The sequence below is a fragment of the Pelobates fuscus genome, chromosome 10, assembly GCF_036172605.1.
Source record: "Pelobates fuscus isolate aPelFus1 chromosome 10, aPelFus1.pri, whole genome shotgun sequence".
In the NCBI taxonomy this organism is placed as follows: domain Eukaryota; kingdom Metazoa; phylum Chordata; class Amphibia; order Anura; family Pelobatidae; genus Pelobates; species Pelobates fuscus.
This window is the reverse complement of record NC_086326.1, coordinates 100,462,367-100,484,474: the sequence shown is the minus strand read 5'-3', so window position 1 is coordinate 100,484,474 and position 22,108 is coordinate 100,462,367. Positions and strand designations below refer to the sequence as shown.

The 22,108-nt window shown below is 40.2% G+C and overlaps 1 protein-coding gene across 1 annotated transcript; it reads left to right on the top strand.

The window, feature by feature from the left end:
* The first annotated feature begins 1,791 nt into the window (after positions 1–1,791).
* On the top strand, positions 1,792–21,344 carry PAOX (polyamine oxidase). Its single transcript, XM_063434589.1, has 7 exons — positions 1,792–2,194; positions 3,386–3,869; positions 6,705–6,898; positions 8,353–8,608; positions 15,951–16,063; positions 16,451–16,602; positions 20,717–21,344. Exons 1-7 carry the CDS (start codon positions 1,939–1,941, stop codon positions 20,864–20,866), a joined length of 1,605 nt encoding a protein of 534 aa, XP_063290659.1. The 5' UTR covers positions 1,792–1,938; the 3' UTR covers positions 20,867–21,344.
* The last annotated feature ends 764 nt before the right edge of the window (positions 21,345–22,108 follow it).

The following is a 22,108-nucleotide window of genomic DNA, read 5'->3' as shown; positions in this document are numbered from 1 at the left end:
ATGTAGTCCAAGTGACTTCAATGAGAAATGCCTAATTATCAGTCAGTAGCATAGTCCATAAGACTTCAATAAGGCTGCCAAGCAGGTGACTCCTGCAGTACAAAGTATCAGTCTCTTAATATAAAGAAATAACTTGGTAATGAATTGACCTGGTATGTGAAGTGGTTGTAGCTAGTAAGCTACAATAGGAATATTTAATATACCGGTAATTGAGTAATTGGCAAATTATATTTCAAATAGATATAGGAAGTAGAATCTCAGAGGCAGACTTTGGATATCACTTATCTTTCCCAGAAACTTTAGGCTAGCACCAATTAGTTAATACAATCATAGGAGAATGTATCTTTCCTTAAAGGACCACTATAGGCACCCAGACCACTTCAGCTCAATGGACGTCAATGGATTCAAATGAACGTCCTCACGGACCTCCAGCGTCAACAAAGATCCCCATAGGAAAGCATTGAGTAATGCTTTCCTATGGGCAGGTTTGAATGGGCGTGCGGCTCCACTCGAGATCTGACGTCAATGGAGGAGGAGAGGTCACCAGTGCCAAGGGAGCCCAGCGCAGGATTAAGGTAAGCAAATAAGTAACCATTTATTCGCCATGGAACAGGGCCCTAGTCACCGTTTAGGGTTCTATAGCGTTAGGAATACATATTTGTATTCCTAACGCTATAGCGTTCCTTTAATGAATGAAGAGAGTTGAAGTCCTTCCAGTGTAGATTGAGTTATGGTTCCTTGAAGTAACTGAAGAGATGCAGGAATCCAAAGTTAAATCTGTTTCTTGAGTGGCAGAGTAGAATGGAACATAGCCAGGTTTAAAGCCAGAGGTTCAGTACACAGGAATTCAAATGAGCAGAGTTCTGTAGTGAAAGGGCAGCCATGTAGTAAGAAGCGAGAGCATGTAAAGAAAGCATGTAGATTGACAGAGAGAGAAAGAAAAAAATTAACTGAGCCCCTGAGACCAGGTGCAGCTTCCTTTTAATTCAGGAAGGGATGACATCACAAACATATGGGGTCTGATCACTAAATGCCGAACTGGCTGGAATCAAATATGGAGGAATTCCCAAACAACGTGGGGGAATCCTGATAGGAACTCCCTTCCCTCACCCAGTCTCCACTCCTTCAAAAAATCAATAAAAACTCACATCTTCACAAAAGCATATCAATTAAACTTTTAATAGCTCCCAACTGATCCCTCTCCTGCTACTAACTTCTCTAATACTATCCTTACCTTTTGTGTAACTTTATGCTGATCTTAGTCTTTTGCCTATTAACCCTTCTATTACCAGAAAGTTTATCTAATATATCAGTATCATTTTACTGGTTTGCATTTCAGCGTTACATAGCTATTATGGATATTTGCCACACGATCACAGTTGTAATTGAACTGACCCAATTGTTTGCTATGTGAGGGGACATGAGGACAATGTGGCCCTGCATTAGGGCATGCCGCTTGTCCATGGCCTCAATAATTTGTAAAAATCTCCTCTTTTAAGTCAACATTGCTACATATGTAAGTAAATTAGAGACTATGTATTTTTTTTCTTTTATTTACCCTTTATGTTAATATTTAATCCCAAACCATTTATAGCATCAGTAAGGTGCACAGAATAAGTACAAGTTGCCTTAAAACACAGATACCATTGGAAGCAGTTTTTTATTTTTTTTATTTTATTACTTCTTGTATAAAATTATTTGCCAGTTTGTTTTTTTCGAGTTTATGAAATAAGAAATAGGAGTCTATCATCAGTATTGCCTGCATAACTTTTTAAATCTTTTTTTGGGGGGTGTTTGTTGTTTTTGTTTTGTTTGTTTTTAAACTTTATTTGCAATTTATTCTTTGCTCGGCAGATATAAGTTCCGAGTTTTTGATTTTCACTTCTGCTAAATAAACTTTGAACTGAGTTCCGCATTATCAGGAGGAGGTAAAGCAATATGAACATTATAGTCTCCAGAACGAGGCTCCTCCTTATCATTGTGTCACTGTGCACCCTGCCCGGCACCATCTCCCAGGCTATGGGGAGCGAGTCACGCCAGCCCATGGCTTCCCGGCCTCCTGCGGTCCTGATAATCGGCTCCGGTATCTCCGGCATCGCAGCCGCTCACAAGCTCTACACACACGGCTTCCGAAATCTGAAGGTCCTGGAAGCCAAGGGGAGAACCGGGGGCCGAATCTGGAGTCAGAGTTACGGTAAGAAGCTCAGCCTGTGCCTTACTAATCATCATTGCTCTCTACTAACCCACTTATATAGGGAAATGGCTTGACTTGTGTGGGGAAACAACTCCCAACACGCTCAGCCACAACAGCTGGGTAGGCGTCCTGTCCAGTCAATGAGTAGCTGTATGGGTGTGTTTAAGCTTTAATTCATATGGAGTTTGCTAATATAATCATGTATTCTGAATTCACATTAAGATATTCTAGCTACTGGAAATATAATAATAAAAACGAATACGGTAATAATCCCATTTGTTTATTAAAGATAATGCATTGAAGCAGCACTGTCACATTTTGGTGAATGTCATGTGGAAGACTCAACTCTAAAGACTAATTCTGCTCTAAAAGAGTGCACTTAGCTTTATTTTTATTTTTTGCTCAATCTTTCCGTTTTTTGTTTTTTTTGTGGAGCTGAAGAAGCTAATTTGCTGGACAACTTTATCGTGTGTATCAAGTGTAGGCTTAAAGGAACATGTCATGCACCATAACTACTACAGTGTGCTATAGAGGTTTTGGTGACAGTAGTTCCCTGGCATTCTCCCAGGGTAAGTTGTCAAACCATCTGCAAAAGTTTTATTACATACATTGGAGAGGTGCCAGGGCACTCCTGGCAACATGACCACTGCAGTAGCTTGGTGCTTGCATTGTTTCTTTAATAAAACAAAGCAGATGGGCGTGCAATGGGTCATACTTTCCAGTCTGAGCATAATTATCTCTGATCCTCTGGACCACTTAAGGACTATTATTCCCCTGTATCCAAAGTGCTAAATAGAGTGCTAGGGCAGTGATGGCAAACCTTGACACCATAAATTGTTTCTGGACTACATTTCCCATGATGCTTTGCTAACTTTTAGACTCTAAAAGCTAGCTGAGCATCATAGGAAATGTAGTCCAGAGACAATTTATGGTGTCAAGATTGGCCATCACTGTGCTAGGGGATACTCAGCTTCCCTATTACCAGTGGAACCCAGTCACACCTGGTACAGCTTTGGTATCTGGTAAGCAGGGTGGGCTGCTGCATTCTTACATGCTTGGTGTTATTCACTTTACGCTGCTGCCCATGGTAGCTGCTTAGTTATTATGTTGGTCCCGCTGTGTTTTTAATTTCTTTAATGCTGTTCCCAAAAATCACAACCCATACATTCTGTTTGTCTTTATTTGTTGCAGGTAAAGGATTTGTTGAGCTTGGTGCACAGTGGATTCATGGCCCATCACCTGGTAATCCAATATACCAGCTGGCATTGAAGTATGCCCTGCTAGATCCTGAAGCAATGACTATGGAGAACCAGAAAGTGGAGGTAGATGGTCACCTACCTCTCTTTCACATCTCTTACGGTAGCTCTGGCAAAATAGTCAGCCGAGAACTTGTGGCAAATATTACTGAACAGTATTCATCTTGGCTGGAGCAGAGCCGGAATGTCAGCCAAAAGGACTGTGACCCAAAAGCCAGTGTTGGTGGCTTCCTTCAACAGAAAATTGCTAGTAAAGCTAAGGAATGGGACTCGGCAAACAAAGACATGAAACTGGCTTTGTTTAAAGGGATGCTGGACCTTGAGTGCTGCATTTCTGGAACCCACAGTATGAACTATGTGGCCCTCTGTCCGTATGGGGAATACACGATGTTGCCGGGGTTGGACTGCACCTTTCCTGGGTGAGTGATGGAGAGTAGCATTTGTAGGTTGTGATGTCTTGAATTTTGTATTAGTCTAATACAATGAGGAATAGTTGGCATCCTAATATCCTGTCAATATGTATGCATAATATATGTAAACACCGTATATACACACTATTTAGCCACAACATTAAAACCACTGACATGTGAAGTGAATAACATTGATTATATCGTTAAAGTGCCACCTGTGAATGGGTGGGTATATTGGGCATCATGTGAAAAGTCAGTTCTTGAATTTCATGTGTTGGAAGTGGGAAAAATTTCAAAGTGAAAATATCTGAGTGACTTTGACAGGTGCCAAATAGTCATGACCTGGTCAGAGCATCTCCAAAACAGCAAGTCTTGTGGGGTATGCAGGATTTAGTACCTACCAAAACTGTTGCAAGAAAGGACAACTGGGGAACCAACTTCAGGGTCGTGGGTGCCCATGACTCATTGATGCACGTGGGGAGTGAAGGCTAGCCTGTCTGGTCCAATCACACAGAAGAGCTACTGAAGCTCAAATTGCAGAAATAAATAATGATGCCTATGATAGAAATGTGTCAGAACAAACAGTGCATCGCTTTTTGCTGTATATAGGGCTGCGTAGCAGCAGACAGGTCAAAGTACCCATGATGATCCCTGTCCACCACCAATAGCACCTTTTAATGGGGAAGTGAGCATCAGAACTGGACCATGGAGCAAGAATAAGGTTGCTTTTTTTGATGAATCACGTTGTCTTTTAGATCAGGTGAATGGCCGAGAATTGGCAGCAGGATACTTTGGGCAATGCTTTGCTGAGAAACCGTGGGTCTAGGCATTCATGTGTATGTTACTTTGACACGTACCACTTACGTAGAGATTGTTGCAGACGTATTATTATTATTATTATTATTATTATGATGATGATTGGCATTTATATAGCCCAACAAATTCCATAGCGCTTTACGATATTATAAGAGGGGGAGATTTAACAATAAATGGGACAATTACAAAAAACCTACAGGGACAATAGGTTGAAGAGGACCCTGCTCAAACAAGCTTACAGTCTATAGGAGGTGGGGTATTAAACACAATAGGATAGGAACAACTCTTCATGTCAATAGTTTTTCCTGATGGCAGGAGGATAATGCACCTGCCATACTGCAATAATTGTTAAGGAATGATTTGAGGAACATGACAAAGAGTTCTAGGTGATACCTTGGCTTCTAAATTCTGCAGATTTCAAGCCGAGCATGGGGATTTGCTGGAACAACAAATTCGATCCATGGAGGCCCCACCTTGCAAATTGCAGGACTTAAAGGATCTGCTGCTAATGTCTTAGTATGTTTGTGTGTCTCAGATTCTCGCTCCTAGTCAATCACAGAGACACTCATAGATACACACACATACACACACACACACACACACACACACACAAACACTGATACACCCTTTCATGCACAATACTCATCCCCGACAGGGCCGGCGCCACTGTTAGGCAAACTAGGCATTCGCCCAGGGCGCTGGCCTGCTGGGGGCGCCCACCGGGATGCTCCCTGGGGCCGCAGCGCTGGGGGGCAAGCGGCTATTGAGGTGGGGGCGCCAAGAGGAGCTCTGTCACAGGGGGGCCAGGAGGTGGTCATGTGGATGGGGAGGGGATGGAGCAGGCAGGCATGCGGTGAGGAAGGCTGTTCTAGCAGCCTCTCACTCCTCCCTCATGCACCCTCTGTGGTGCCGAGAGCCGGAATAAGACGTCATTTCTGCCCCAGCAGATTAAATGGCGCGCTGGAGAAGTGAGGAGCCGCCCCACACTGGGCCCCAGGGAGGTGAGTGTTTGACTGTCAGTTAGTGAGTCTGTGTGTGTCTGTCTGTCTGTCTGTCAGTGAGTGTGTGTCTGTCTGTCTCAGTGAGTGTCTGCCTGTGTGTGTGTGTGTGTCTGTCTGTCTGTCTGTCTGTCAGTGAGTGTGTGTCTGTCAGTGAGTGTCTGTGTGTGTGTCTGTCAGTGTTTGTGTCTGTCAGTGAGTGAGTGTGTGTGTCAGTGAATGTGTGTGTGTCACTGAGTGAGTGACATGAGGGGGCGGCAAAATGGATCTTTGCTTAGGGCGGCAGAAATCCTTGCAGCGGCCCTGATCCCCCGAGCACACTGCCATGCACCCCTCCAATGCACATTGCCATAGAACACATAGTTATATATTGCCACACATACTGCAAAACTCACACACAATGCTAAATCCAAACTGCTATGCACAAACCCACAAAATCACAGTGCTAGCCACACACACAAACACACACTCACACTGATTAACTTCATGACACACTCAGTCACACTGCTTAACACACATATTTCTAAACACACATTGATTGACTATTAAGTCATTTTTGTTTAGCATTTAGCAGCAGCAAGGTGGTATCTCTGGCTCCAGTGGGGCAAGGACAAGTGCAGGGGCTTCAACAGGCTGCTCCTACTTCTTAATTTCTTGGAGGAAGCAATCTGAGATATGAATTGAGGGCTGCCTCTAACCTCCCACTGCACAGATAACTGAATAAGTCCTATTTTTGGATCCTTGTCAGGACAGCTTGTTTGAGTCTGGCAGCCTTACATGCTGCATAAGGCACCTCTCGAGCCATATGTGGCTGACCACTGTTCTAGCTGCTTAGCTAGATAGTCATAGTGTGATATCTACAGAGCCCACCCACTGTAGTACAGAGCAATACATGTAACGTTTATGATATTAATGTTCTCTTTTGTATATATGTTCAATTTAATTGTAGCCTATTTTCCCTGCTGTTTTTGCTGACAAGGAAATTTTGTTACTCTGCAATAACATTTCTATATTATTTTTGTAATTGTAGGGGATTTGAAAGCGTTGTTAACCAACTTAAGTCGCCACTCCCTAATGACATGATATTACTTAACAAAACAGTGAAAACTGTCCAATGGAATGGGACCTTCCAGGGCAGCGACTCTCAGATGTATCCCGTGCAGGTGCAGTGTGAAGACGGAGAGACATTTGAGGCTGATCATGTGATTGTCACAGTCTCATTAGGTAACAGATAATAAGAATACAATTAATACCTATTCCTAGTGCATTGTATAGACAATACATAAAATAGTAGTGCAAACATTAAACAAAAACATATCTGTAGATGCAGTGTCTTGTGTTGCACTTGATGGGTCATTCAACACCAAAAGATCATGTGATTGTTACAGTCCCATTAAGTAACCGATTAAGAATGTGTTTAGCATCAGTTAGATATTCAGCCTTTAAAGGCTATGCTCTGCAAGGCTGTTATCAGAGAAACCCTCCTCTGGGAAAGCATCCTGCTTGAATTCAGCCTAAGTGAAAGCAATGCCTGCAAAGGGAAGTAGGGTGGAGGGGCAGGCTCTGTTCAGAACAGCACCTGCAGCAAGCAAGAGAAGAGGAGAGAAACAGCCTGAATGATTTGTTGCAACAGTCTTGGGCAAGCAACCTGAGAATGAAGAGGGAGAACAGGTAAGTTATATTTATACAAAGCCAACATAAAGTGTAGGGGGCTTTGTTTTCTTTTGAAAATATATATTTATTTTTTTTAAATTGAGAATGCCAAGTAACAGTACATGAATCCACTACACATAGAGTAAGATAAAGCAGTCATAGAACTCGAGTTACATAGAAGGTGGGACCAGGCAAAATTTTTATACAGTTTTATATAATTAAATCAGAAAATAAAAAATAAATGACATAACTAAAACAAAAGTCAAAACAGTTCCCCATTTACCCATGCAGTAAAATAGGTGAAGATATAGAATACTCTTTCCAGAGCAGTGTGATGTCACCATAAGCTTGCATGTAAAAAGGTTATGCCAGCATGCTGGCTATTATGAGAAGGTTCACTTTAAAATGATTGTACATTTAAAAAATACTCGTTGTCTGTAATGCATTAGAACGAAAAGATATTAGAAATAATGCAGAAAATGTATTTATAGAACAAGTTAAAAGTAAAAAAACAACAACAACACATCAACACCTTCAAAGTGTCCCTCGGTGTATTGCTTGGTTGGTTTGCCTTCAGTGGCTTGCAGACTCCTCCTACATCAACTAGACACCGTCATATCAGCATCTCATTCTCCAAAAAAAACCAACCTGTGTATATAAAGCGCTTTCAATCAAGTTCTAAATTCTATATATTTATACTGTTCCTATAAATCAGCTACTTCAATATCCCAAGTCTGACCCTTACACCCCACACACATTTGTCAATACGGAATGAAATATTCCAAGTCTGACCCTTACACCCCACACACATTTGTCAATACGGAATGAAAAAAGGGAGAGTGCTTAAAGGGATACTATGTGCCCGCAATACAACGCTGTATTCCTGGCACTATAGCTCCCTCTGCCTATATGTACGGGGGTCAGTATTGCTCATGTAAAACTAAATAAAATTTTGAGAGACCAGACCACTGCCATGTTGGACAAAATTTAGTATGGCTCTTATATTTCTTGTTGTTTGATTTAAGGTTTCTTAAAGGAGAAAGCATCAAGCTTCCTATCTCCTGCTCTGCCACCAAATAAAGCTCAGGCTGTCCAGAATGTGGGATTTGGAACAAATAATAAAATTATTCTAGAATTTAAGGAGCCATTTTGGGACCCTGATTGTAAAACAATCCAGTTAATATGGGAAGGAGAATCTCCCCTTCTTGAAACCAAAAGAAATATGAAGCAAGATTGGGTGAAGAAGATTCCTGGATTTGTTGTCTTGGAGAGACCAGAACGGTATGTGTCACGTAATATCCCTTATACAACATGTTATACTGTTATATTTTACCATTTTCGTGTTTGCCTTATAATGTTGGTTGGGAACAAGGGCAGAATCATTGCCAAAGCAGTGTACAAAGGCATAGTAGTAATGGGGGACTTTAAATTCTGTGATCTTGATAAAGACTCAGGAGGGTCGAAGCGTTGATTTCTGTTTAACCACAGTTTATGTATTCTTTCGGAATGCAGTAAATACTTTTGTTTCACTGGAATGAAGACCTAGTGTGCTCCCTTTATTGTTTTATATATATATATAGCGAAACTAGCTCTTTACACAGAATATAGGCTGCATTTGGAATATAAGATGCAGGCACTTTATTTTTTTAAATTGTGTCGTATATTCTGAGTAATATGATACTTATTTTAGCAACACACCTCTATGGGAGGAGCTGACAATTTTGGCTCCAAAATGTTTGGTATACAAACTGTTGAGTTGTACGGGTATTCCTTATAATGATTAAGGTCATTGGGCTAAAATGTTGTATAGTTGTTTTGGTGCTTCTTTCTTCCAAAAACTGCACAATTCATCCTACCTGCTAAAAGGACACTCCAGGCACCCAGACCACTTCTGCCCATTGGAGTGGTCTGGGTTCCAACTCCCACTACTCCTAACCCTGCAAGTGTAATTATTGCAGTTTTCTATAAACTGCAATAATTACCTTGCAGGGTTAACTCCACCTCTAGTGGCTGTCTAGTAGACAGCCACTAGAGGGCACTTCCTCCTTCATAGCACAGATTATCTGTGCTAGAGCGTCGCTGGACGTCCTCACGCTGTGTGAGGACCTCCAGCGTCGCTCATTTCCCCATAGGAAAGCATTGAAAATATTTTTCAATGCTTTCCTATGGGGAGCGCTAATGCGCATGCGCGGCATTGCCGCGCATGCGCATTAGGTCTCCCCGGCCGGTGGGCAGGATCAGTCTCGCCCACCGGCCGACTGAGTCAGTAGGAGGAGCAGCGCGGAGGAGGAGACAGCGACGAGGGACATCATCGCTGCCTCAGGTAAGTAACTGAAGGGATTTTTTACCCCTTCAGCAACTGGGGATTGGGGGGTGAGAGGGAACCTGCAGTGCCAGGAAAACGGATTGTTTTCCTGGCACTGGAGATTCCCTTTAAACCTGTGGATTCTGTATTGGATACTATTACTTTGAGGTTGCGGGTTTCTACAACGAAGTACCAGGAGGTGCACCAGTTTCCAAACTTTTCCCCCCAAGAGTGCCACACCACTTTATTTTTTTTGGATTCTTGGGAAAATAGATATCACACGAATAAAATTTGTGAGCATATTAGGGGAGATTTAAAAAGGCAAAATAGATGCTATTATCGGTGCAAAATTCTAAATGTGGAGATTCATACTTATGGTTTGCATACAACCGCCCCTGTTTTTGTCTTGATAAATCTCCCCATTGTATCTTGTATATACATGGCCTTGTAACTTCAAGCTTTTTGATATTTAAAATCTCTCTGTCAGTAGGGTTTACTATTTTCAATTCTTAATTGATTTGTGGTTGATTTAAGTATTTGCCTTTGCAGTGGGTCATATTAGCATTTAGTATATAGTTGTGCTCAAAAGTTTGCATACCCTTAGAGAATTGGTAATGTACCATTTTTAAAGAAAACATGAGTGAGCAGGCAAAACACGTTTCTCTCATTTCTTATGGGGATCAATATTCAACTGTAGGTTATAACAGAATGGCACAATCCTAAAACAAAACATGGCAATAAAGAAAAAAATGAAATGACCCTTGTTCAAAAGTCTGCAGTTCTTAATACTGTGTATTGCCCCCTTTAGCATCAATGACAGTGTGCAGTCTTTTGTAATAGTTGTCTATGAGGCCCCTAATTCTTGCAGGTGGTATAGCTGCCCATTCTTCTTGGCAAAATGCCTCCAGATCATGCAAAGTCTTTGGTCGTCTTTCATTAACCGTACGTTTGAGATCTCCCCAGAGTGGCTTGATGAAATTAGGTCAGGAGACTATAGTGGCCACTCCAGAACCTTCACATGTTTCTGCTGTAACCAATGGAGAGTCACTTTGGCCTTGTGTTTAGGATCATTGTCATGCTGGGCATATTGTGGCATATGCTTAGTAAAGGCTTCTTTCTAGCAACTCGTCCATGCAGCTCTTTCTTGTATTTTTTACAGAGCAGCCTGTATTTCTCCTCAAGTTACCTGTGGGTTTTTCTTTGTATCCTGAACAATTCTTCTGGCAGTTGTGGCTGAAATCTTTCTTGGTCTACCTGATCTTGGCTTAGTATCAAGAGATCCCCAAATTTTCCACTTTTTAATAAGTGATTGAACAGTACTGACTGGAATTTTCAAGGCTTTGGGTATCTTTTTCCATCCTTTTCCATCTTTATAAAGTTCCATTACCTTGTTACACAGGTCTTTTGACATTTCTTTTCTGCTCCCCATGGCTCAGTATCTGGCCTGCTCAGTAAATCCACGTGAGAGCTAACAAACTCATTGACTATTTATACACAGACACTAACTGCAATTTAACCCCTTAATGACGAGTGACGGACCTCGTCCGTCACCTGTTAAAACTAACCCCAGATCGCCGCAATCGCGGCGATCGTGGGGTTAATGGTGCTCCGGTCTGCCTCTGTATTAGAGGCAGACCGGGAGCACCGGATCCGGCTGTCCCAGCTCATGTGCCCGCTCTGACAGCATGTCAGAGCGAGCACATGTGCTCAGTATACTTACCTTCCGCCTCCCTGCACTTCCGGGTTCACTGTGAAGTGCAGGGAGACGGATCATCAGTGATCCTGCCCCCTGTCAAAAAATAAATAAAGTTTAATTAAAATCCCACCCCCCTTTACCCAGTTTAATAAAAAATTAACCCCTTCCCTGCCAATTGATCACTGACTACAGTGATCAATTGGCAGGGATTTTTTATTTTACTATGATCTGACTTTTTTTTTTTTTTGTAACCCCTGAGGGTTAATTCTTTTTTTTTTAACCCTCGGGTTAAATTTATTTTATTAATTAATATTTTAAAATGATAAATTTAGCTAGCTGCGGAGGTTAGAAGTTAGTGGGAAATTGGGGGATTTAGTGTTAAGCTAACTAGGGGTTAACGTTAAAAAAAGTTTTAAAATAAGCTTTAAAAAGTTAAAAAATTAAGTTAAAGAAAAGTTTTAATAACGTTTAAGTAAAAAATAAAAAAAAACACCTTTACCCAGTCCAAATAAAAATTAACCCCTTCCCTGCCAGTCGATCACTGCCTACAGTGATCAAAATACAGATCACAGTATTATACTGTGATCTATTTTTTTTTAACCCCTGATGATTAACTTTTATTTATTTTTTAACCCTCAGGGGTTAAATGTATTTAATTAACTAATTTAAATATTGTTTAATTACATATTTTGCTAGCTAGGGTGGGTGGGAGTTATGGGAAAATGGGGAATTTACTGTTAGTGCTGCCTACTGCTAGTTAGGGGTTAACGGTAAAGAAAAAGCTTAGAAAAATGCTAAATCTGTAAAAAAAAAAAAAAAGTTTTAAGAAAGTTTAGGAAACTTTAAAAAAATTAATAAGCAAAACAAAAGTTTAAAAAATAGTTTCAAGGGGGGCGGGGCCGGGCCGCCGAGCCGGATGGCCGCATGTCAGAGCGGCTCCGGTAAAATGTCATAACAACACGCTGAAATCTTGTGTTTTTTAACTTGGGCAGACCGACAGCACAGACGCCCAGTGCCGAGGTACAGCTGGACCTGGGGAGAGGCTGGCTCGCTGAGCTACAGTCCCCCAGGGGAGAGGATCATGGTGCCCTAACCCGGGCCTTCTCCGGCGGTGAGCGAGGCAGACGGCCGCTGCCTCGCTACCCTGCACCACAGAGCCCGACCAAAAGCACTGGTCGGCACAGACCCGGCTCCGTTCCCCCCCCCCCCTATGGACCGGGGGGGTGATCCCGGTCCTCACCTGGTGGCTATGGGCAGGATTCTGCATTTGAGGCAGGGGAGCAAGATCGATGCCTCCAAGATGGCGGGCGCCACGTGCGCCGACTGCATGAAGTTCAGTTCCCAGGCAGTACCTGCTCATCTAGATCAGATTTGCGACGGGCAGTGTGGGGTTACAGCAAGAAGACTGGGGTCCCAGCATAAAGATTGACATAATGTGAGCTAAGCCACCACTCAACTAGCCTAAAGAGCCTGCTTCTGCCTGTGCTGTGTGAAACCTCAAAGTTAGCTGTTACAGTGCTGCCATCAAGCAAGCCACCCTACGAGACACAAAAGCAGATACAGGGTACAACAGAGAGTCAAGATCCGTCAAGCCCTTTTACCCTGCCCGACAACGATGTACAAAGTGCCACGGAACTCAGCCCCAAGGCGGACACGAGCCCGACAAACAAACATGTCACCCCAGCTGAGGCTCGGGCACAGAAGCTCACACTGCCCCGCTGTCACGCAGAAAAGCAGGATACCCGAGAGAGCCCACGAGGAATGCACCTGTCACCCAGAGGGGATCGGATAGGCACGGGCAGCGGAATGGGGCCTCTTTACACATGAACTGCTCCCTGCATTCTTAATAATCGTAATGTACTAATCCTTGCCTATATGTGTCTCCTTAAACTGTATTGTGAAGCTAGCTAGCACTACCCAACTAACACTGATTTTAAATATATACCCTAGCATGATGTCCTAGGAATAGTGACACTGGCAGATGCCGACGAACCAACTCACCTACCTGACCATCCCAGTTAGCAATATTTATGTATACCGCATGTAAACTTACAGCATAGTTTCGCTAGCTGCCGTATATGACACACAACGTTAATAACCAATGCTATGATGTCCGCAAATGCAATGTTTTCCCACTGTGTCTCTCCTCTGACTTCTCCTACCTGTCAAGCTCATTTTGATCCTTCACTAAAGCAAGAATTCAAACAATTATAATCCTGGCATATGTAAAAATGTTTGTACTCCTCAGGAATGTAATGCCATATATTCCACATAATCTTAACGTAACGAAATCAACCATAAGCTTGTCTAGTTTAGCATGTTTAAAACAATCCACAGATGTTCAAAAGTCAGATACTTTCTTGTTCTTAAAAAAAAAAATGTGCTGTTTAATCTGCCACACTGTAAAATGCTATGAAAAAGCCTGCAGTTGCTGTTGTGGCTCTGCAAGCCTGTTGTTACTACATGCACAGCAAAAATAAAGAATAAAAAAAAAAAAAAAAAATAGTTTCAAAAGTAAAAAAAGTTTTAAAAAGTTAAAAAATACATTTAAAAACGCTCATTACCACTACACCTGGAACAAACTAGAGAAAAAATGATCCCACGCCAAGGTTCAAAATTTGCCTTTTGAATTACCCCAGGGTGTATTCTTTAATAAATAGTATGTGTTTGTGCGGAAGTTTCAATAACCAACCATCTAAACTACTCCAAATTGGAACATGGACACAGCGTAAAACTTCAAAGTTAGAAAAAAACTGAATGGCTGCGTCTCAACATCCACATATACCTGGCAAAGGTACATGCGGGGGTATTGCTGTACTCAGCAGACATAGCTGAGCAACATATGAAGTATTATACAGTGGTAGCACACATAAGGTTTGCAAAATATACTGTGCAAACTCACTTTGTGTGTCAAAAAGGCAGAAAAAACGCTTATTACCACTACACTTGGTACAAGCTAGCGGAAAAATGATCCCACGCTAAGGTTCAAAATATGCCTTTTGAAACACCCTGGGGTGTCTACTTTAAGAAATGGTAGGCCTTTGTGGGGTAGTTTGAATTTAAAACCTGCGAAGATGCTTGGAAATTGCACATAGGCCCAGCGTCAAACTTCAAAGTTCGGTAAAAACTGATATGGCTTGGTCTCCTATATGGCACTGTAGCTTCACGAAATAGTGCCAAAGACATTCATTGGGGGTGTCTTTTTACTCAGAAGACTTAGCTGAGCATAATTTGGGGGTTTTGAACTTAGTGGCACATATGAAATGTACAAAATGCCCAGCAAAAATGCAATCCGTATGTAAAAAATGCACAAAATAATTTTTTACCACATACTTTGGCATATATTGGTGTAAAAATGGCGGCATGCTAAGGCACAATATGCACCTTATGAGATACCCTGGGGTGTCTACTTTTACAAATGGTAGGCCTTTGTGGGGTTTTTTGAACAGTCAAACTACTATAATACCCCAAATGGAAGCATAGGCTCATTAAATCCGTCTCTCAAAATTCGACTGTGAATACTGAAAAGGACAGGTCTCCTATATGGCACTGTAGCTTCACGAAATAGTGCCAAAGACATACAATGGGGGTACCGTTGTACTCAGCAGAAGTAAGAGGTTGGCGGTAAAATGGCTACGTAGAAAGTGTCAAAACAACCTTAGGTAAATAGCCTGTGGTGTCTACTTTATATAAATATATACTTTTGTGTGGCAATTTTGTTTTCTTTTATGGCTATTAAGCTTACAAGACAAACATACCAAATTCTAAAATCGCTCCACATTAAAAGTTTATTTTACTCCTTGTGCTTTGTGACCTGTAACTACGAAAAAAAAACTTAAAATCCCAGACACATTATATATTCTGTAAATCAGAACAACTAAATTAATTTATTTTTAATTACTTTCCTTAACCTGCACTAATTTGCATTTTTCCGTATTTTTTTTTTATAATAAATAAGCATTTATGTATATATATGTTACATCAAATTAAAGCCCTTTCTGTCCTTTAAAAAACGGTATATAATATGTGTCGGTGCAATAAATTAGTAAAATGCAAATTGCAGTTGAACGGAAACAGCAAAAAGTGCCGTTGTCATTAAGTGAAAGACAAGCTTCCGAAGCTCTGTCCTTAAGGGGTTAAAAAGTCACAGGTGTGGGAAAATTAACCTTTAATTGACCCCTTTAAACTGTGTGTGTCATAAATGACTTCACATGATCACTATCCTTCAATAAAATAATTTTTTTTTGCATGATCAGTAATATTTTCAAAATCAATGGCAACATTTCACAATGTCTGCCAGTGTATGTAAACTTTTGAGCCCAATTGTAGACAGTGGGTTTAACCCCTTAAGGACCAAACTTCTGGAATAAAATGGAATCATGCCATGTCACACATGTCATGTGTCCTTAAGGGGTTAAAGATGTATCGCTTTAATACTCTACTTCCTCCTCTGCAATCGACATCCATGTTGTTATAGCTGCACCGAAAACCATGGAGGGAGATGGGAAACAGGAAATATTATATACCATAACAGGTGCAATATATTGGGGACTAATGTATATGGCAGAAATTGTAAGACAGATTGTGCCACTGTGTAATCATAAATGTGTCCCTCTCCCCAGGATTGGTCACATGCTCTGCTCCTTCATTGCAGGAGACGAGTCTGAGTATATGGAAACTCTGACAGATGATGAGGTTCTTTCCTCTATGACTGCTTTGCTGAGACAGTTTACAGGTATTAAGGAATTCCCACCATAAATCACTATATCTATCAAACTGAGCCTGTCCTGTTACACACGTTGAATCCATACTTACTCCACTTGTTGCCTTCAGATAGATAATGTTCTAGAATTACTTCTCACAGATGTTCTAGATGTACTCATAGTACTTGTCCATTTGGCAGATGGCAATTAATAAACTGTAATGCAATGTTGCAGGTTTATTGCCCTAGTACCTTTACCCTATTACATATAATAAACCAGAATAGGTTTTCTTTTATATGACATGCAGCTTTGAATGTTCGGTATGAATTCAGTTGTACTTTTACTATGTTATGGAAGTTGTTAATGTTACCTTTTTTTTTTTTTTTTTTTTTTTTTAATGCATTTGTTGTTTCGTACAGGGATCCCTGAACTTCCTGCTCCAATCCATATGCTTCGCACCAAATGGCACAGTGAGCCTTATACCCATGGCTCTTACAGCTACATTGCGGTAGGATCTTCAGGAGATGATATAGACATCCTGGCACAGCCACTTCCCAATGAGGGAGCAAAGGTAAGCAACTGAAGAGGACATGGCACCAAAGTCTTATTTAGCCCTAGGATATTTGTAATTGTTATTGTACTTTATATCCAAGTATATGCAGTGCATATAGCTATAGCCCACATTGATATTTGCCTTGGAAACAGACTACATGCAATTAAGTATTCCAGGCCATTTGGTCTCTGTTAGCATCTTTACTTTGAAAGTGTCCTGCACTGCTGCTCCATTGAAGTTCAGAAAATGCATAATCTGTGTAAAACCGGTTTACAGTCTAATGGGATTTACTACAGTGTTTTTTAAAGGATCACTATAGGGTCAGGAACACAAACATGTATTCCTCACCCTATAGTGTTAAAACCACCATCTAGTCCCTCTGGGCCCCTCATGCCGCCATAAATATAGCAAAATCTTACTGTATTCAAGCTTGAAGCTGTAACTCTGAATGCTTTTTGCCTAAAAAAAACAAAAAAACAAGCCGTCTGCTGACATCATGAGAAGTGGTGGCGTGATCCAATCACAATGCTTCCCCATAGGATTGGCTGAGACTGACAAAGAGGCAGATCAGGGGCAGAGCCAGCATGATTCGAACACAGCCCTGGCCAATCAGCATTTCCTCATAGAGATTAATTGAATCAATGAATCTCTATGAGGAAAGTTCAGTGTCTGCATGCAGAGGGAGGAGATATTGAATGTTTGGATGCATTTTAGGCAGCCATGACCCAGAAAGGATCTCTAACAGTCATCTGAGGAGTGGCCAGTGAAGTTATCACTAGGCTGTAATGTAAACCCTGCATTTTCTCTGAAAATACAGTGTTTACAGCAAAAAGCCTGAAGGTAATGATTCTACTCACCAGCACAAATTCAATAAGCTGTAGTTTTTCTGGTGACTATAGTGTCCCTTTAATCTCTGCATTTTATTCATGCAGGAACTCTTTTTTTTTTTTATTATAAAAAAAAAAAAAAAATTCTTATTAAGAGGAGAGCACCATCATGTGGAGAACTTTATTACAGCACTATAATCTACCTTTTATGTACAGTAACACAATACGGATGTGGGAGAATGAACACCTGTGTAGTGGGTTTTTTATGTATTTATATTTTTGCATATATATTCTGGTACACACATATAGTTTCATTGAAAGTGGTATGCTATGTACAGCCTTTGACAGCAGAGCCACTATTTCATGTGTTTACAACTGTTTCTGCATTCAAGTATTAACAGGTATTAGATCTAAATTGTTCCTCCTCCCCTAAAATTTAAGCCCGTTACCTAACCTTCCATCAGGCCCTTTCTGCGTATTGTATTGTCCATGGTACTTGGCAAAACTATGTGACCCTGTCTACCTGTCACTCACTCAGAGCTTCTAGCTTCAATTATCCAACTTCATGGCCCTGTGGGTATTTCCAACCTACACAAACCTAAAACAGGCATTGGAATCCCAGGAATCTGCAGCTTTCTCCTGTATCTTGCTGGTATTAAAGGGACACTATCGTCACCAGAACAAATTGTGGGGATATTTATGGGATAATAATAGTAAACAGTTGAGAATTGCCCACTATTTCAATTCTCAGATCCCAAAGATTCGTTATCATGTAAGTGAAATGTATTCCATATAAATAAAATCACAATTTGTTATAAAAATAGATACAATTTATTGTGACAATTTAAATAATAATAATATGTAACATGCGTGATAATAATCAATGAATTTTCAGTATAACATGAGCATGCAATACAAATGGCAATACATTCCAATGGCTAACACAGCAATTGTCAAACAAGATTTATGACGGTGTTTCACAGAGCTTGCAGAGTAAGGCCATAAAACTTAGCTAACAATTAGAATAACCTTTTCAATGCTGGCTAGACCTCCTAGGTAATTAAGATCTATTCTCATGTAATTTTAAATAAAATAACATTTAAACCAGCTCATTAGTTATTTCCTGGAACCATCCAATAAGAGTAATCTACCATGTTCTATAAGCAGAATTTTAACTTGCCTAAACAGATATTTTATCTTATTTTAGAGCAAATCAATACACCTGGATAAATATCACGATATGCTAACATGTGATAAATCACACAAATACATAATTATTCTAATTCCATCTGCAGAATGGAATGGTTATAACTATATATACTTCTTAGTTAACTAAGATTTCTAAATATCGAAATCTGATCGTGATTTATCCAGTCATATATCATGCTATTAGAAAATGTTTCATTAATTTAGATTAATTAAATGAAACCAGTATAATTACCAATTGAATAGACATTTTCATCAGATATTCTCAGGTAGCCAAGTGTCAAGGAATGTTTCTTTCTCGCTCTGACTCTGCTTTTCTTTCTTAGCCTGCTTCCGACTCTTTGACTTTTCCCCCCCGACTGCTCACTCCTTTGCTTTCCTTCGCTTACCTCTCTTTCCTTTGTCTTAACTTTTAAAGGGAAAAATTCTCTGTTCGTCACTAGGTGACAGACCAATAGAAAACTGGAGGTGTGGTTACCTTCCAGATAGCAATTTAAGTATTTGGTCTATAGAGGGCAGTCTCGTCCCACTAAACATACCTATCCAGGAAAGAGTTAACTTTTCCTGGTGGCTATTCTGACGTTATTTAGCTTATCTTTATGGTTATCTATAACTTAAGTTTTCTGTCAGTTCAAAGAGTTTCTTTGAATTTTGTCCAGACTATGTGTCTGGCAAATTCTGCTATAATTTCTAATATGACAGTTATAACTAAATATGACCTCTAAATTACAATGGGATCTTATACAATATCGAAAGTAAAATTAAATTATTTAATCTTCTCTGTCACAAATGTCTGGGTTTAGAATTTATTCTATTCCATTAGCATTTAGACAGTCTGTCCATCCCTCGTTCTCATTTCTTATCACTTGATTTGTATATACAAACATTCCTAAGCTCCCAGCTCAGTAGTTAGCGTTACAGAAAGGATAGAAATCTTGTGTCTTTTGTTAGCTTGAAAATAACAAAATGGAGTCTGCTCTGTTCAGAGTGACTCTGACAATATACATTTTAATTTCTATCATAGCTCAAAATGTCTGCCGATATAAATATCCTGACAAAATGCAGCATAATGTAGTTGTTCTGGTGAGTATAATCATTCCCTGCAGACTTTTTGCTGTAAACACTGTATTTTCATAGAAAAGGCAGTGTTTACATTGCCCCCTAGGGATACCTCTACTGGCCACTCCTCAGATGGCCACTGAAGGTGCTTTCTGGTGCAGTGCTGCACTGTGTGCAGCACTGATGTTTAGCACCTCCAAGTTCTGCATGGAGACGCAAAATTTTCCTCATAGAGATGCATTCCGTTTGGCCCTGCCTCCTTGCCGATTTCAGCCAATCCAATCCTGCCTCCTTGCCGATTTCAGCCAATCCAATGCTTTCCCTATGGGAAAGCATTGGATTGGCTAACAATTATAACCTTTTATGATGTCACCGAAGAGGCGGACCAGGGGCAGGGCCAGCCCCGCAGACCCGCACGGCGCTAGAAATAAGATAAGTTTTAACCCCTTCTAATTGGGCTTAGGGGGCAAGCCACCTAAATGGTGGTTTTAACATTATAGGGTGTTCCTGACCCTATAGTGTTCCTTTAAAGAGGAACAGTTACTTAGTACATTTTTAAACAGTCTAATAGCTACCTTTTGCCATGGGTCGTGCATTTGTTTTGTGAACACAGCTAGCATACAGTGTAAATTACCTTGTCCACCATTGTGTTCTGTGTGTGGATGCCAAAAGACAATATGTGCACATATCCCACTGCTTAAGGCATGTCCAAGCATGTGTGTACTTGTAGGAAATTTTAGGAATAGATACCCAAGCATAAATGAGTTCGCCCAGAGCTGCATAGGACTCTGATGGTGCCCACATCCAGAAGTACTGCAGAACGAAGTGCGTTATATATTTGCCTCCACTCTACTCCTCATCCCAGAAAAGTGACATTAAGGGAAAAAATCAATAAGGAAGGAGGAACTTGTACCAATCTCTACTGCAGAAGACTCATAAATGTAGCTTACTGTTAAGAAATCCCAAATAAAATGTAGAATTACTCATTTGCCCCTGCATGCAATTGAGTGTAACATGTTTGTCTTTTTTTTCTCTCAAAGCCTCTGCAGGTCCTTTTTGCTGGAGAAGCCACACACAGAAGCTTTTATTCTACAACTCACGGTGCTTTATCGTCTGGCTGGAGAGAAGCTGAACGTTTGATTGGCCGATATCAAGAGCTCGACTCTTTACTTAACAAGTCCAAACTTTAAGTTCTCCCCTATACATTTTAAAATTGCATTAACAATGCAATCATTTTATTTTGCACTGATGAAGATATATGCATTTATTAGTGCAAGCAAATAATTCTGTATAATTCAGGGTCACTGGTGAGTCTTAACTCTTTCATTGTCTCTATTACCACACTTTAGTGGTGGAATATGAAGGTTACAAACAAATTCGTTAGTATATCTATTAATTTATGACAAGCAAGTAAGCAACTGAATGAACCTCTTTGCTCCACTGCTGCCCTGGACACAACCCATACCATATGAAAAGAAAATATGACAGAGCTGTGGGTACTGTGTATCTTTACATGGCTTCTGTCATCAAATGTGTAAAAGAAGAGACTCCCATGAATTTTATTAATCAGCTATTAGTAGCACAACCTCATATCTCATAGTTCTAATAGTTACTAATCTATATACTATTACTCATCCTGTAACATAATAAAACATTATTGTAAAATATGAGTGCCATTCATTGTGCAAGTATTCATTACCATACAGAATAATCTTACCACAATACAATGCTAATATCATTTGCAGTGTTTTGGGATAGTTATTGATAAAGAGAGATGAGAAAAGTCAGACCAAGGACATAGTTTTTAAAAGTAAATGATGGGCTTGCTGTAGACACCAGTTATAGAATTGCCTCTCTTTTCTACACTATATGTCAATAACAGAAAGTGCTTACTGGCAGTATGTAGAAGCATGTTGTTCTAGTGTGGAACTATTTATCACGGTGGTAATATTTGAATTCCATCCAAAATAGTGACTTCACTCTGGAAGCGTATAAATTATATATGATGAAGTGTAGTTCATTCTACCAATGATAATTGTACCATTAGTGGCAATAATAACATTTACTTTACAAACAGTGTATTATTCCTCCCAGGCCTCTACGGGTGATAATAAAGAAGACCAGGCAAGTTAGTGTATGATGTTAAACTATATTTCCCTTATGCCAAACCGCGGGAGGGCCTGGTGTCATCTGTATTCAACTACAGATTATATTTGATAGTGTCAAGCGAATCATACATTATTTATACATTGTTAAAAGAAGGAAAAAGTGATACATCCTGGTAAGTTGCCAAATCTGTTAAGTAGAATGGGCCTCAAATTTAGAAATATTTATACCCACCAGGGATATGTTTTGATTTACACCATCTAGTTAATATTGCTGAAGAAAGAATATAATGAGGTTTACAAAATGAAGTTAACTGATTTAAATTC

Coding starts and splice junctions, on each gene's coding strand:
- PAOX (XM_063434589.1), top strand. CDS start 1,939: ATGAACATTATAGTCTCCAGAACGAGGCTCCTCCTTATCATTGTGTCA. Junction 2,195..3,385: donor AATCTGGAGTCAGAGTTACG/GTAAGAAGCTCA, acceptor TATTTGTTGCAG/GTAAAGGATTTGTTGAGCTT. Junction 3,870..6,704: donor TTGGACTGCACCTTTCCTGG/GTGAGTGATGGA, acceptor TTGTAATTGTAG/GGGATTTGAAAGCGTTGTTA.